We start from the raw sequence: 17,748 nt of genomic DNA, 5'->3' as shown, positions 1-17,748 counted from the left end.
TATATATATATATATATATATATATATATATATACCCACACACACACATATCAAATTTCTATGGAAAAGAAATTTGATGGCAGAGGACTCTTCCATCTATCAGACAAAGGTATAATAAGAGTTGGACGTTGAAGCTAGACAAAATCAGTCTATAAATAAGATGCACAGTTTTAACAGTGAGGGTAATTAACAATTTACCAAGGTTTGTGGTAGATTCTCTGTCAATGGAAATCTTACCATTCAGATTGGATGCTTTTTCTAAAATATATGCTCCAGTTCAGCGGTTCTCAAACTTTAGCAACCCAAGCACCCCCATTTTGATTTAAAATTTTTCACTGACCCCCAAGTCCCCTGCTCTGCCCCAGGTCCTGCCCCCACTCCAACCTTTCCCCTCAGGCCACATCCCAACCCCACCTCTTCCCTGCCTTGCTCCTCTCCTTCCCTCCCAGTGCCTCCTGCATGCTGCTGAACAGCTGTTCCCCGGCGTACAAGAGGCACTGGGAAGGAGAGGGAATAGTTGATCAGCAGGCCAGCAGCCCCGGACATGATTCTACCACCTCCACCGAGTGTGCCCCATCCCCACTCCTCTGCCTCCTTCCCAGCGCTTTCTGCAGGCCCCAGGGAACAGCTGTTCCCAGGTGTGCAGGAGGCACTGGGAGGGAGGCAGAGGAGTTGATCAGTGGGGCCTGCGGGCCTCCTGGAGTACACTCACGGACCCCGGTTTGAGAAGTGCTGTTCCAGTTCACACAGGAATCAGCTCAGATGAGTCCTATAGCCTGTGATATGGAGGAGGTCAGTCTAGGAGATTATTATGGTCTCTTCTGGCCTTATGTCTATGAAGAGCCCTATCCAGCACTTAGGTAAAACTAGATTTGAGTTGGAGATTTGACTAAGTAAAAAGTGCTGAACTAAGTAAAAGGCCCTTTAATTAATGAAATGGAAAGAGATGCACAAATGTGACAGTGTTGAATTATTTCTAATAAATGTGCTTTAACTGATGAAGCACTGACAGGAATCATCCTGAAATGTGGGAATAAATTTCAGTAAATGTTTGTTTTAATAGATTTTTTTTTTAATATTCTCAGTGGAGATTTTTGCTGAATCACATCACTTGCATCAGGCTGACTTAGTGCTTCAAGACTTGATGTAATATTTTTAACAAATTTAAGCTACTCATGGATGCCATGGTTAAAGAGTGACCTTATAAAAACCTAGAAATCTAGGCAGACAGGTTGGCTCAGATTCCAACAACCTTATCTGCAAAGTTCTGTGAAATTCCTCACAGCAAGAAACTTGGCTCCATAACTGAATGGAGGCAATCCAGCTTAACCAGGCTATCCATGACATTGTGGATGCACTGGTAAAGGTGAAGAAATCTGAGTCCTTGCACCTATTATGTAAGTCAGTCTCAAACCTCTTGCGGAGAGCAAGGCTAAACACTTGCTTTCGTAGTGCAGAATCCCCCTAGTGGTGATGTCTATAACAGCAAGGGAAAATTAAGAATTCCTGACTAATGCTGGTATTTAGAATCATAACTATATGTGACATGACATAAGCCACTCATTATTAGTATATTTAGGTTAACCTGCTCATAAGCCAGACCTTCAAGGCACTTAAAAGGAAATTTCATATTTTGGGTAATTTGCCCAAGACAGTTAATTGACCATAATGATTCCAGTTCATTCTAATTCACAGTCAAGAAAAGGCATGTAATACATTTCTTTAATCTCCCTAAAAAGAAAGAGTAACATTTTAAGTATTATATAATCTTTTGAAAGTTGTATGTTCACTTGGAGTTAGATAAAACAGCAGTAGCCTGTAATTGCTCAAATTATTATTGATTAAAGAATTACTAGAGTAAATTAGAGTTTAAGAACATGTAAAAGAACAGAAATTAAATGACCTTTACTAAGTTGTTTGGGGCAATGCTGGCTACTGAAGAGTTATTAATTAATTCTGTCACAAAGCTAGCTAAGTAACTTGATGGACAGGGAGATACGGCCGCATTCTGACTTCTCTTACAATGTTTTTCACACTGGTGTAAATCCATTCACTTCAGTGAATTTTTTCTCCTGGTAAACATTGCTGCAGGGGCTGGATGCTCCATCCCAAAGCCAGTTGGAGGGTTTTTTCCATTGACTTCAGTGGGAACAGGTAAAAGTGGTGAGCTTGAGCTGAGAAAGTAGCTAAGGGCCACATGCTTCTCTCTGTTATATGATGTAGGGGATGGCCTTGGAATTAAGACCTTCACTGCTACAAGCACAACCCTCTCCTACTAACGGTCACAGGAAAAAGTCCTCTAGTTGAAAACCAGATGAGATTCAAACCTCTTATGTGGACAAGTCTCTACAGCAGTGGTGGGCAGCCTGTGGTAATCCGCTAACGGGCCGTAAGACAGTTTGTTTACATTGACCGTCCGCAGGCACGGCTGCCCGCAGCTCCCATTGAATCTGGGTTACGCTGGCAGCATCAGTCTACTGCCAAAAAGGTGGGTGTTGAGGAAAAACATTCTTTGGAGGATGAGGCCAGCTGGCACTACCCTGAACTCCCATTTGGAATGTGGAAACCATTTAGATACAAGGTGCAGAAAACATTAGAAAATGGAGGGTTTGGTGATGAGAGCATTCCTAGACATTTCTGTGATGTACCAAGGGTATTTGTCTGATGGCTATCACTGTTGTCTGTAGATACAGCAGTCCTGTACCTATTGGTGTAAGGATGTACACAGAATTGAGTACAGTCAGGCTGGATGCTCATTAAAACTGCAGACTTGCGGGAATGTAGAGTCATCTAAAAGAGCAAAGGAAGGGAAGGGAACACTAATCAGTGTGTACTCAGGAGCATGAACTTTCATTCACTAAAAAGCACAAGATTTCCAGCCATCACGTGGTGTTTGATCTTCTTTTCAGAATAACTACTGTTCAGCAAAAGAAATATCAGAATTATAAAAGGCTGCTTCTATTATCCAGTAGGGATTCAAATGTTACGTTTCTTTGTTCTAACCAGGATGCCTTTCAAGAAGAATACTACCGAACAGGAACCTATCCAGCTACTCCCATAGTGCCACCTCGGCGGCCATGGACTCTTTTGAACTGGCTTTTCTGGGCCTTATTGCTGCTATATCCTTTATTCCAGCTCCTTATCAACATGGTCAGCAGTGGATCATCACTGACGCTGGCTAGTTTTGCTTTTGTCATCATTGTGGGTAAGTTGTTTGAGGATCACTTGAGGAATAGCTCTTTAAAAGGGCAAAGGCCCATCTTTCATTTTTTTGCTGGGTACTATTTGCACTTGCCTAATGAATTTCCAGATGCAAATCAGATGTAATTTCCTGGTGCATATTTGCACTTACAATCAGGTAATTAGGGTGTGGGTGTAGATTTAAAATGTGGGCTGTAGACAGACCAGTCCAGAAGCTGTGCTGTTCCAGTGCATGTGAGAGAACTGGGGTTTGTGGATGTGGGCACAGCTGCACTGCACCTTAAAATAATAATGAGTGAATCTCCGTACGTTGCTTCTCTGAACTGTCTAACCTTCTGGAGTCTGCAAAATTGAGCTGGAAATTTCTCAGGAAAATCCTGTTTCTGAACTTCCAACCCTGAACTGGGTAAGGAAATGGAGGGGAGGGGAGGGGAGTAAAAGTGGAAATTGTTACTCATACTTACACAAAACTCCAGAGTTTGGAAAAATGATTGAATTGCTTTATTTCATTTAAACCAATTTGATTGGCCCTACCTGGCACTGAATAATTAATGGAATATATTTGTAATTAGCACTCAGAGAGCGTTCCTTCCTGCCCCTCCCTAGACTCTCATTATTCTGGCTAAAGATAAAATTATTTGTTGGTGGCTGTGAGGTTGTAACACACAATCTGAAAATGTCATTGTTTTAGTATTGCCTGATATCCATGCTACAGAGCCCTGTCATACACAAAGAGTATTCCTATTGACTTTTGTGGAATCCCTTGTGAGGAAAATGAGCAGGCATTGGGCCACATTTCATTACTATTATTTTTTTTAAATTAAAGATGGCTACAAACCAAAACTTTGGTGCCAAATTCCCCTGAGCTTGGGGGAGTGTAGATGGAGTTTGAACTTTGTGTCTCAGGTCTGATTTCATAGAATCATAGAAATGTAGTGCTGGAAGGGACCTTACTAGTCATATAGTCTGATGCTCTGTGCTGAGGCAGGACCCAGTGTATCTAGACCATCCCTGGTAGGTGTTTGTCTAGCCTGTTGTTAAAAACCTCCAATGCTGCAGGGGATTCCATGGCTTCCCTTGGAAACCTATTCTAGTACTTAACTTTCTAACTATACAGATAGTTTTTTCTGGTGTCTAACTTAAATCTCCCTGACTGCAAAGTAAGCTGATAACTACTTATTGTACCTTCAGTGGACATGGAGAACAATTGATCACTGTGCTCTATAACTGCCCTTAATGTATCTGAAGACGTATCGAGTCCTCTCTGTCTGCTTTTCCTAAGGCTAAACATGACCAGTTTTTTTAACCTTTCCTCATACGTCAGATCTAAATCTTTTATCATTTTTATTGCTCTCCTATGGATTCTCTCAAATTTGTCCACATCTTAGTGTGATGCCCCAAACTAGACACAGTGCTCCAGCTGAGGCCTCACCAATGATGAGTACAGCAGGATAATTACCTCCTATGTCTTACATATTACTCTCCTGTTAATACACCCAGAGTAATATTTGCCTTTTTCACAACTGCCTCACATTGTTGACTCCTATTCAATTTGTGATCCACTCTAACCCCCAGATCCTTGTCAGCAGTACTACCACCTGACATGCATCTGAAGAAGTGGACATTCACCCACGAAAGCTTATGCTCCAATACGTCTGTTAGTCTATGAGGTGCCACAGGACTCTTTACGACCTGCCCAGTTATTCCCTATTTTGAGGTTGTGTGTTTGATTTTTCCTTCATAAGTGAAGTACCTTGCACTTGTCTTCATTGAATTTCACCTTGTTGAAGTCAGGCCAGTTCTCCAGTTTGTCAAGGTCATTTTGAATTCTAATCCTGTTCTCCAAAGTGCTTGCAATCCATCCCAGGTTGGTGTCATTCAAAAATTTTATAAGCATACTCCCACTCCATTATGCTAGTCATTAATGAAAATAGTGAATAGTACCAAACACAGGACAGACCTCTGTGAGCTCCATGAGATGCATTCTACCAGTCTGACAGTGAACCATTGATAGCAACTACTTCTTGAGTATGGTCTTTTAACCCGTTGTGCACCCACTTTATAGAAATTTCATCTAAACCAATTTTTAAAAATTTGCTTATGATAATGTCAAGTGGAATTGTGTCAATGCATTACTAAAATCAAGATATATCATGTCTACTTTTCCCCCATCCACTAAGCTAGTAATCCTGTCAAAGAAGGAAATTAGGTTGGTTTGGCATGATTTCTTCTTGACAAAGCCATGCTGGCTAATATTTATATAATCCTCTCTTATCCTTTAGGTGCTTAAAAATTGATTGTTTAATAATTTGTTCCAGTATTTTTCTAAGTATTGAAGTTAGGCTGACTGGTCTGTAATTCCCCAGGTCCTTTTTGTTCCCATTTTTAAAGATAGGTACTATGTTTGCTTTTCTCTAGTTCGCAGGACCTTACCCATCGTCCAGGAGTTCTCAAAGATAATTGCCAACGGTTCTGAAATTGCTTCAGCTAATTCCTTAAGTATCCTCAGATGAATTTCATCCGGTCCTGTCAACTTGAATACACCGTACTTACCTAAATATTCTTTAACCTGTTCTTTCTCTATTCTGGCTTGTAGTCTTTCCCCCGTTAATATTAATTGTGTTAAGCATCTGGTCACCATAAAACTTTTGAATAAAGACTGAAGCAAAATAGACATAAAACACCAAAGCCTTGCTGATATAGTCTGTTATTGGCTCTCCTTCCCCCACTAAGTACTGGACCTACATTTGCCTTCACCTCTTTCTCCTAATGTATTAACAACAACTCTTCTTAGTGCCTTTTATGTCCCTTGCTAGGTGTAACTTGTTTTGTGTCTTAGCATTTCTGATTTTGTCCCTACTTGCTTGCTAATCCGCGACAGTGTGTCCATATTTCCACTTTTTGCAAGATTCTTTTTTGCTTTTGAAGCATTCCAGTGCTTCACCACCCTCCTAGTGAAAAACTTGGTTGTTTTCCTAGGTTGGCTATTAGGAAAAACGTTTTCGCTAGGAGGGTGGTGAAGCACTGGAATGGGTTACCTAGGTGGGTGGTGGAATCTCCTTCCTTAGAGGTTTTTAAGGTAAGGCTTGACAAAGCCCTGGCTGGGATGATTTAGTTGGGGATTGGCCCTGCTTTGAGCAGGGGGTTGGACTAGATGACCTCCTGAGGTCCCTTCCAACCCTGATATTCTATGATTTTTCAGATCATTAGAATCCCTGATAGAGACCTATTGGCGTCTTACTATTCTTCCTATCTTCCCTTCGCACTGGGATAGTTTGCTGTTGGGCCTTAATATTGTCGGAGAAACTTCCAGCTCTCCTGAATTTCTTTATCTCTTAGAATTTCTTCCCAAGGGATCTTACCTACCAGTTCTCTGAGTTTGTTAATCTGATTATTTTTGAAGTCCATTGTCCTCATTCTGCTGCTGTCACTCCTTCCTTTCCTTAGAATCATGAAATCTACCACTTCATGATCACTTTCACCCAAATTCCCTTCAAACTTCAGATTTAACAACCAATTCTTCCCTGTAAGTCAGAATCAAGTCTAAAATGGTTGCCCTCCGTCTCCCCTGGTTACATCTTCTGTCTTCTGAAACAAGAAATTGCCTCCAATGCATTCCAAGAACTTCATGGACATTCTGTGTTTTTTTTCTGTTATTTTTTCCAACAGATGTCTGGGTAGTTAAAATTCCCTGTTACTACCAGGTAGTTTGGTTTTTGTTCTTAAAAAATGCCTCATCCACCTTTTTGATTTGTTGCTCTAGGCCCCTACCATTATGTCACCCCTGTTTTTCTTCCTTTTTTATCTTCAGCCAGAGACTTTCAACTGGATTGCCTTTCACCTTCTTCTGGACCTCAGATCTCTGTCTCTCTCTCTCTCTCTTTATTTTCTCATTTCAATTTTAAGCTTCTTTTCGTGAGAAACAAAGCCTTTTCAGACCCCCAACTCAACAGTATTCTTAGAGGTTATGTACTTGTGTATGAGCATTGCATTGTTGCCAGCTACCAAGATCATGCTGAGTACATTGATGCTAAAAATGTAGGCCCAGAGCCTCTGCTGGTGTAAATTGGCACAACCCTGTTGAAAGCAATGGAGCTAGCTACTGAGGATCTGGCCCATTAAGTATAAAATCATTATAACGAATAAATCCAATAGAGTATCAATTGTATCTCCATATTATCTGTTGTCTTATTGCTCTAAGTCTGGTGTAGTTGTTTTTTTTGTTGGAGTGCCACTTAATAAGGTGGTGGTTTTCATAGAAGTCATAGAATCAGTGATGCTTCAGATTGCTGCTTACAGGTTTATGAAGTTTTCTCTTCTTGTAGAGTGTGGGCTTGGGGACATCATGAAAGCCCAGGAGAGGAATTTAATGCTCATTCATTCTGTTGAGTTATGCATCCAGTGACACTAACTGTTGCAAATACCTTCTCCTGGTCTCGGAGTTTTACAACAGGTCCAAAGAAATGCAACATATTTATTGATTCATGGACTTTTAAGGCCAGAAGGGCTCACTGTGGCCATCCAGTCTGCCTTTTGCATGACACACCGCGGTTCCTGCATTTAATCCAATAATTTGTGGTTGGAAGTAGGGCATCTCCTGTAGAAAGCCATCCATGTTCAGTCAACTGCTCAAAAGGGGGGAGGGAGATGAAAAGAGAGGCATGAGTCTAAGAAAAGAGAGGCAGAGCCACCTCAAGCATTCCTTCATCCTAGGGAGGACTTGACACTCTGATCAAGAGGTAGTGGGGTTATTGTCTAAGTGGATGGTGCTTGTGTAGTCCTTTGCAGTAGGTTATAGCCTAAGGCATTTGACACCACTCTGTTATCTATATGAGGTACTTATATGGCCCCCATTACCATTATATCTGAGCTCCTCACCATCATTAATGCATTTACCCTCTCAATACCCCGGGGAGGTAGGAAAGTGCGACTAGCTCCATTTTATATGTGGGGAACTGAGGCACAGAAAGACTAAGGCTGGATTTTTAAAGGTATTTAGGCACCTAACTGCTACTGAAATGAATGGGAGTTAGGCACCTAAATACCTTTAAAAATCTGGGTCTTAAGTGACTTAGTCGAGTGACTCCCAAGGTGAAGCCTAGTGCCTTAACTACTACATCATTTTTTCTCCCTGAACAATAAGGGAGGAAGGGACCAAAGAAAGCTGATTATGGTACGACAAATACAAAAGAAGCCCTTTGCTTTTCTTTCCTGCCTCATCCTCACTAGAGCACTTTGCTGGTTCCAGCAATTTAATAGGCTAGTTTAATAAGCAGGTTGCTGAGACTGTTTGAATGTGATGCTCATCCACAGGACTGGTTCTTAGGTCTCTACTTTGGAAGTTTGAAAAAGTAATCTACAACCGTTTGCTGCAGCCAAAGCAAGTGAGCAAGCTCCCAGGACACTGAGATGTGGTTGAGGGATGCAGTGAAGCTAGCAAGATTAATGAATTGTTGCATACCATACTCATTGCTAGTAAGTGCCTGGCAGTCACATTTTGTGTGACGCTGCAGGATTTAACCTTCAACAGGGATTTGAGAACCTATTATGCTTCACAGCAGCTCTGCGCTTCTCTGTGTTTTAATGTTAAAAGAATCTTGAAATTCAGGGGAGTTACGCACCCAGTGTTGTTGAATTGCAGTGGGAACTGAGGGACTAATTCTCTTAGGTTCCTTTGAATAGCTCAACCTTGGAGCTTAACCAATAATTAATGACAACTTGCAACCACTGCATTTATTGTGAGGAGGGAAAAATCCTGTAGCATGTGAAACATAGTATCAATCGATTTGGGGCGGGACTGGTTCATCGTGCTGTTGAGACACCCAAAAGATACTAGGCCACATCTGAGCCCCAAAAGGTGCAAGCTTCATGGTTCATTAGGAAACAGCAAGCTCATTTAAATTGAGGGTTCAGAAAGGGACAGGAGTAAAAGAATACTGAGCCTTTACAGGATACAATACCACCGGTTTTATTTTTAGTCAGTTACTTTTGTTTAATTTACAGGGCTATACTTTTCCCTACAAATTCCAACATGTATGTATTTTATCTTTAATTGGCAACATCTTCAGTCACATTCTGCTGGGACACCTCAATTTTAGCTCATCTGGTCACACAAGCTGTTGTAGCCAATAGCAGAGCTCCAGTAACCGTCCTGGAAAAACAGTCCTGTTGTCTGTGTATTGAGGATCTCTGCTATGAACTTGCTACACTTGCTCCTATGGAGAGGTGCCCTAACATCACATAGTTGTGGGCCCCTATCTTTTGCGATAGCTAAATAGTCAGCAGGGTTTGGTTTGGTTTTTTCCAAAAATTTACTAGCCAAGAGATGATGGCGGAACAATATAAAACTACATTAAATCTCATGACCCTCTGCACCAAGTAGAGCTGTTTATTTGGCAGATCCAGTATGTAATACATCCATACTCTATTTGCACAATCTTAGCTGCTCTGCCTTCATTAGCAATGTGAGTCAGAGCTGTAGTGCCCAGCTGAGTTAACATATCTCAGCCAAGGGAAGCTTATATTATTGTAAACAGGGGTTAGTGGAATGTACTGAAGGCAATTTACCATTGTTCATAGCCTAATGCTAGAATAGACTTTTAAAATTGGTAGGTATATTTCATCCTAGGGTGCAGTTCTTTCTTCCATTCTACTAATGAAAATACCTTAGATCAAAAGGTGGCATCCAGGATATGCAGGTGTATTTTTTGTGTTTATGATTGTTTTGTGTCCCATATTTCACAGATAAGCTTCCTGATTCTGGACCACCCAAGTCCATAATATCTGATCATAGATTTACTGCACTCTGTCAAATCAGAAATTTCAGAGCCAGGTTTGTCATGTATTTCTGTTTTATGGGCTCAAGGTAAGAGAGCTAAAGTGAACAAGCATCCTGTGAGGGAAAAGAGATGAGAGGTATTTGAGTGCTTCTCTTGCCTGTAATCCTCAATTCTGTTTCAAACCTTTCCCTCTTTCTCTTCCAGACAGACACTCTCTGACCAATCTTATTATAGAGTAATAAAAGTATTTGCTTGCAATCTCAGCACCTGGTGTTTTTGAAGAAAAGAATTGTATAAGAGAAATGGCTGATTCTATGGTTGAATCAGAGCAATAATATCATAGTAGACTAGCAATTATCTATTGCTCCCATCTACCCAAGATAATTATAGTATCTTTAATTATCTTGTGTAGATGGGAGCAATAGATAACTGGACTATATTTAACTACATCAGTTCAGCTTGAACTCTTCAAGCCCCCAGTGTGATTTTATAATTCCATACTGTGAATGCTGATTGAGAGCCATTCCCTCTCACTGTTACACAAAAATAATAAATAAATGATCTTGGTGTTATTTGTATGGGAGTCCCTTGTCCCAAAGAGCAAGCATCTGACTTAGGATCCCAAAACACCTAAATTGTATTTTCAAAGGTGACTAGGAGCCTAAGTCTCATTGACTTTTGGTGAGACTTAAGCTCCTGAATTACTACGGCACTATTGAAAATTTTACACTTAATTCCTATAGTGCATCTACTTAATGGGTTAGATCAAGAAATGAGGGCTGATTAAACCAAACTCTGGTAACTCTATTGGAAGAATTCAATGTGGTTATTGACTTCAGACAGAACACAGGACTGGGTCATGTTCTGGATTTCTACACTTGGTATAGAAGAGAACAGTTCTTGTTATATTCAAAGTTTACCCTTTGTTAGTAAAGAAGCTGTCAACAGTATTTCAAAGGGGAAAGTTGATTTCATATGCAGGAGAATAAAGGATTGCTCTTGGGTTTTAAGGGGGGGAAATAGCTCTTAAATGTCTAATGCTAAAAAGATAACATTTGGGCTTTCAGACATGGCTCCAGTCCATAAAGTGTCTTTTACAGGCAAGAGAATTATACAGTTCAAAACAAGCATGAGTAATAATGAGATCTCTTAAAATCTGCATGAGCTTGTGTATGTTTCTATTATACATGTGTGAGTGCTGTCACAGGACCTGCTACCATTGGCTGCAATGGAAACAGGAGTGGCTCGCTACTGACAGAACTCCCAACAGCTCCCAATATGAACTGTAACAGGGTTTTAAAGGTTAAAATAAACTGTTCTATGTGGTAAAACTAGTGTTGTCATGAGTGTACCTGAGGGCAGAATGGGCCCCTAGTATTGTCAGTAAATTAAAAACCACCTGGTCTGCAGAAGTGATTAATTTGTGTCCGAATGAAAACTCAGTGTGTAGTTTCACTTCCTGCATGTGTAGCTGCATGTTTTGTGCATGCAACTTAGCCACACAGCTTTGAAAAAGTTGCCCTTCTTAAACTCCCTGATTTCTGTATATGTTAACTTTTTTTTATACTATTCAGGACTAGACCAAGTGGAAATCTTGATGAAGCAGCTTTGGTTGTTCAAATGCTGTTGCATGTCAGTTATGTAAGCTGTATGACTTACATATGTATTGTAACATAAATATGGAACTTCCCTGTACCTACCGAGAATGCACCGACATGTTGCTTACAGCAGTGGTTATGCTGAGGAAAAGCCAGGAATTAACTGATGAGGGGGGAATTAACATATTTTTAAATACTGTATATTACTAAATAGGATCTGTACTGAGACTCTTTTCTTAGTACTAGAACCAATTGCACAGAGCAAAGATCACAGAATTGGCTCAGTCTGACACGCTTTTCAATCCCTGTGAATAGATTCACTGGCCAGCACCCTGCCAATCAAGAGCAACTCCCTAATGGCCTCGTAAATTGGTCAATTGGTCTGGGGCCATTGCCACCCAATCTGGGCCCGGCTCCCTCCTTAACACTGCTCTGGGGCAACCTTGTCCTGGTTTACATCCCTTCCACCTCCCCGCCAGTTGGTTTCTTGGGGACCAACTAGCCATAGGCTTCCCCTCTATCATCTTCTGAGATAACTTAAACTTTCATGGCAAATTAGAAAGGCTGGAATGACATAGTAGCAGTCACAGCCTGGTTACTCCTTCCCCTTCTTTAATGAGAGGCATGTGTTCCTATCATTGCAGCTGGGATTTTTTATTATTATAACCTTAAACATGACTGAGTCATAGCAAGGTTGGAAATACCCAAGTTAGCAATTTTCTTTTTCACCGGAGTGTAGTAAGTCAATAAGAACGTTCTGCAGGAGAACAATAAAAACACCCTTATTCCACCTCTCCTTGACACATAAGGTATAAGAGAGAGAAAGAAAAGATGACTTCAAGTGTTACCTTTGAAACGTATTGCAAATATTTGAGTCTGTAAGACCGACCTTTTAATTTTATTGTAACTTTTGCTTGTAGTTTTGAATTGACTCAAAAACCGGTGTGGTGTTATCAGCTACAACAGAGTTCAGAGAATGCCAAAGAATTTGTATTTGTGGTGGAGAGCTCTGTTAGAGAATCCTTTTCTGTGAGTGCAGCACATTGCACTGTTGGCTCGGTTTTAAATTCTGGTTGCTGTGGTTCACATTCTGCCTACAAAAAGCATATCTTAGAACTGTCAGAGTTGCATCTTTCATCCCTGGTTGTCTAGAGCACTCTCGCTGTAAGTGGAAATTTAAGAGAGATGTGAAGAATAATCTTACAATATGTGAAGGGTATTAAAAAGAAATTCACAAATGTAATTTTTCCCCCTCTCCATGCATGCACATCATGACAAATGTATAATAGTTTGGAATGGCAAGGTTCTTTTTTGTAGAATTGTTTTTAAGTCTCTCAAAGTTTGCAGGGGGACGGGGGACGGGACTATAGAATATAGCATAAAGGGGAAAAGTCAAAATCTTAGATAAAATATTTGTAAAATCAAACTTAGGAACAGAGAAATTGCCCTACTGAATCAGACCGGGTGTCCATCTAGTCCCATGTCCTGTCTGTCTCAGAAAATGGCAAGTTTGAGGTGCTTCAGAGGAGGGGATGAGAGATGTTCCATAGGGGAAGTTTCTACCTAATCCCATTATAGCCATGAAATTTCAAGTCCCCCATGGGGAGGAGAATGGGAACAGGGGCTAACTGTGAAGCTGTAAGTTACCGTGGATTTGTTATAATACCATGGTGGTTGTACCGCATATTGCTGCCTTTGGCAGGTTCTCCTCGCATTGACGAACTCTTTGAGCCCAGTCTTCCATTTCTTATTCTTTCAAAAGTCCTTCAGTTTTGCCTGAGCGAGAACTCAGGCTGCTTAAATGGACATTTTAGATCTTAAAGCAACTGTTCCCTTGCATGAAGAGGGTAAAGCGTAAGAGACTGCACTCCCTTCGCACCATATCCATAGTTTATAGTGGGGGGGGAACTGGGAACAAAGTTATCTGTGTGGCTGAAGCTGGAACTCTATCTATAAATCCAGGCCATAGGCTGGGCCGTAGTAGCAGCTGTACCCTGTCTCTGCATGCTCCTGGTGCTTAGCCTTCCATGCCCCGAACTTAAATAGAGTTTTTGGACAAAACCCTTTTCCTCAGTTTGCTACTGGGCTCAGGTTGAGAACTTCAGTAAAGAGAATCTGACCTTTTGGGATTAAATATGAGCCCCTGTCCATGCAGCATTGCCTTCAAAGGTTCAAGTGCTGCGCTACTATTTCTTTTCCTTTCTGTCCCCTCCACCCTCCCCAGGCAGCTTTTGGGATCCACCTCCTCCACATAAACCTCAGAATTGAGCACTTCTTAATACTCTCTTAAGCGTGACTACCTCACCCCTGTCCAGCCCTGTCATCCTTCTAAGGCCCATCTGTTGTACCTTCTTCAATCTGCAGTAGCCTTTCTGTAGCAGGTACTCTGTAAAAGCCCACAACTCTGTAAAAGCCCTGGGATTTGCTTGGTTGCCATAACAATCGCTCTGATTTGTGTTCTGTTTTTCAGCTCCACATGCTGATTTCCTCTTTTTCTGTTGCCAGGCACTGCGGCGATGGTTTGAGTTTCTGTCTTGTTGTTATCCCAGCTCACGTGTCCGACTCTGGTTCTTCCTCTCCACTCTCTTTCCCATTTGAAACCAAAATAATTGTTGCCATTTTGTTTTTGGTTGAACTGAGTCCTCATATTACAGGCTTTTTCCAGTCCAAGTGAGAGTGCGGCCTCTCTCTGCACGAGTGAGGCCATCTCGAGGCAGCTTCTCCCTTCCCTGCCATGTGCTGCTGTGCACAGATATACAGCAGCATCACTGAGGACCATGGATCTCACTGTGGGCAATAGCTGCCTGAAAGGGAGCAGGAGGAGGTGGGACTGGACATTTCATTCCACCAGCCCTTCACTTGTGATTTTGCTCCTGTAATATTTTACCCTAGTACACTCCCTGTATACAACATTTTAAAAAGAAATACTTTGGCCTAACTTAGCCTTTCATCCAAGCAGCTCAAAGTATATTCTATATCATCAGTGAACCTTGCTACACCCCAGCCAGGTGTATTATTATTTATTGGTAATCTGTTTTACAGATCAGTAAGATGAAGTGCAATGGGCCAAATTATCCTTACTCTCCATTACTTCAGTGAGGGTGTAAATCAGCGTAGAATTTATTACATGGTGAGTTGGGGGGAAAGCTGGGAAAAGAACCGAGCAGTCTTACCTTCACCTGATCCAACTACTACAACGTCCTTCCGCTGTTGAAACCTGCTTTGAAGGTTCAGGTAGATCATGTGTGGCTTCATCCTTGGAAGATCAAACTGTGTTTGAAAGGAATTAGTTAATCCTGACCTTCCCTTTGAATCCATATTCACTATCGTGGTGCTTATACGTGTCCAGCTATTTTCCTATTTTTGTCTGTAATCAATGACTTTACAGTCTTTCCCACTACTGAGGTTAGCTGTAAAGGTCTGCAGTTTCTGATCTCTTCCTTTAATGCCTTCCTAAATGAGGGTGTCTTGTGAGCTTATTTCCAGCCTATAGATCCCTCTCCTGAAGAGGTTTCGAAAAATCCCTATTGTACCTTATTTTTTTTCCTCCGTCTCTCTTTTGAAATTGAGCCTGTAGGCAAAATACGCCCTTTTGACTTTCCTATGTGTCTTTCTCAACATTCTGTAGTTTGATAATGCGGCTCTTTCAAATTTCTTTTCTTCTTCTTCCTATTAAAAAGGCAGGTGGGTATTTTAACAAGCCAGCCAGTTCACCTCCTTGGAACAAGTTGCCAAGGGCACAAAACAGGAGCTGCTGTAACAATTCAAACCTTTTAGCATTTGCCAGAGAGGCCTGATACACAATCTCAGTGGATTGCACGTTTAGTGGCTTCTGGCTGTATACAAAAAGATTTTACTTCATTCAGCTATATTTCAAATGAGCAACTCTTGTGAACCATTGTTGGCCCTGTCTTGCCTACTTGGGCAAACCAGTCAGGGAATACTTCCAGCAAAGAAGAGACTGGTTATTTTTAATTACTCCCCATCAGTGAAGTTACTTGACTGGAATGTGGACAAGAGGTAGCCACTGGTTTTGGTCATGCTGGTTGAATTTTCTCAGGTTGGTTAGGGATGTGCTGATGCTTTAGGGAAGAATGCTGAGCTATTTCTTGCTTTCTTCAGATTGGTACAAAAATCATTAATTCATAAGCAACTTGGTCAGTATTTATGGTGTCTTCCATGGACTTCAGTGGGTGTTGGATTGGGCCCTCGCAGAGCATGAGAGCATGTATTTCTAATAAACTGTGCATGAGTGTGTGTGGATGTCTCTCTCTTTCTCTGTTCCTCTGTCTCTCCTTCTCTCCTAGACTCTGCTTGGTGGCTAAAAGACCTTGATGAAGGCTTGACTATAGTAAGTGAAATCATGTGAGCTCCCTAGGGTTGCCCATAAGACTTCAGGAAATTATTCATGTTTGGGCTGGCTGGTTCGGGATAGGTTGGTAGTGTTGAGCTTTTCATCAGAGAAGCCTTTTCCCCCTTGCGGTGATGCTTCTCATAGGCTTCGTGCTATACGTTTGCCACCAACTGTGCTTTTCAGTAAAAACAAAACAACCCTTGCTTGGAGGTTCATATTCTGATATGAGAGGAACTAATTAAATGCACAGGCACCTGCTAATGATTTGCCTTTGAATGATCTTAATCAGGGGAGGTGTCCAGAGAAGATTCCAGCTGAATAACAGTGCATAAATCCCAAGAAAAAGGGATTTGCAAACAACTGCATGGATGCTGGAGAGGGGAAATGGAATCATATTTGTCATTCTGGAAGTAGGAGTTTGAGCATTTCCTCCTGCAAAGTATCTGCAGGAGCAGGCCAAGGGTGAGGACTCCCCTATTGGAGCTTGTCCCTAGTCTTTTCAACGGGAGGAGGAGCTTGTGTGACCATGTAAAGGCTGGGTTGAATTGCCATCCCTGTGCTTGGGGAGCGGGAGCCAGGGGGAATAAGGTTATTAATCAGTTGACAATTTGACAGTAGGTCAAAAATAAACTTGTGCTTCTTCCTGTTATAAACCATCTAGGGAATTTCTGACCAATATGTCCAGTTTTCTAAGACCCTGATCTTATCCCCACGGAGGCAAATAGCAAAACTCCCCTCTAGGTCAGTGATCCAGGAGCAGGAGCTTGTTAATGATGTAACTGCACACTCCTTTCCAAGAGACAAAGTGAAGTCTAACGTTTGTATTCAATACCTCCCTAGTAATGCATATCCCATCATAATTTCGGATGGGACATTTCCAGGGCCCTGTATCAAGAACCTTTAACCTGTTCTGCAAATGCTTTCCTTTCACTGCACTGTGTAGGACACTGGGAGGTTTTCTTTACACCTGGCTGGCATGTTGTGACAGTGGGGGAGATGTGATACCTGTATCAAATGGCTCATTTATCACTCCAGTAAAGGGAAACATCCCCCATGAGAAAGTCCATTGTGTTGTAAGAGGGGAAATCACTTTTTAAAGCTGGTGTTGATTAAAGTAACATGGGAAAGTTTCCTCAGCTTCTGTTTTTCTTGGTTGATTTGACTGCTGCTGCAGCATCTGATGGGACCAACCCTGAGAAGGCCTCCTATTGACTTTGGGCCCTTTAAACACAACTGTTAGATTAAGTATGACTGCTTTTCTTTTATATTCTGAGATAATGGGCCACTTGCTCTATGCCCAAGGGTGCCCCAGTACTGGCCATGATCTGATACAAAGCACTTGAGAGTCTGGCCTCTGCTACCATGTGCAGGATGTTTAGACTTGGGGAATTTGTTCAATGTTTGTTAATTCTTCTGGTGAAATACATAAAACGATGATAGAAAAATAATGGATACAAAGAATGTGCAGGGGCTTCCCCCTTCACTCTCAGCCAAAACCACAACAGGGGCTGGGCTTTTCAAAAAATCAGTAGGAATAGTTTCATGATTGCAGTAGGCTTTGGATCAGGCTCCAAGGGCTGTGCACGGAGACTTGTGCTCCTATGGCACTTGAGCGTTAGCCACCGAGATATCTTTATGAAGCTTGCCCTTTTATAGGCAGGTTCCCCTTTCTACAATGAGCTATAGGATGTAGTGATCACATCTGAAAATCTTTTCAATGCAGCCTTTGATAACCTATCAGTCTACAAGGGATACCCAGAGAACACCACACAGTCAAGAGCAATGTTAGCTGAAAAAAGTAAGGTATTTAGCAAAG

At 41.5% G+C, this 17,748-nt stretch overlaps 1 protein-coding gene across 4 annotated transcripts in view; it reads left to right on the top strand.

Moving 5' to 3' along the window:
* AGPAT4 (1-acylglycerol-3-phosphate O-acyltransferase 4) overlaps positions 1-17,748 on the top strand; it is a 125,922-nt gene that overhangs the window by 103,419 nt on the left and 4,755 nt on the right. For all 4 annotated transcript variants that reach the window (XM_084624141.1, XM_084624138.1, XM_084624139.1 and 1 more), the window contains one exon: positions 3,007-3,205. In XM_084624141.1, the coding sequence (XP_084480267.1) occupies positions 3,007-3,205 (199 nt within the window). The remainder of the gene's footprint in view (positions 1-3,006; positions 3,206-17,748) is intronic.

This window comes from Lepidochelys olivacea, assembly GCF_965140295.1.
Source record: "Lepidochelys olivacea isolate rLepOli2 genome assembly, chromosome: 3".
Classification (NCBI taxonomy): Eukaryota; Metazoa; Chordata; order Testudines; family Cheloniidae; genus Lepidochelys; species Lepidochelys olivacea.
Note: the sequence above shows the minus strand (reverse complement) of the source record. Positions and strands in the feature narration are given on the sequence as shown.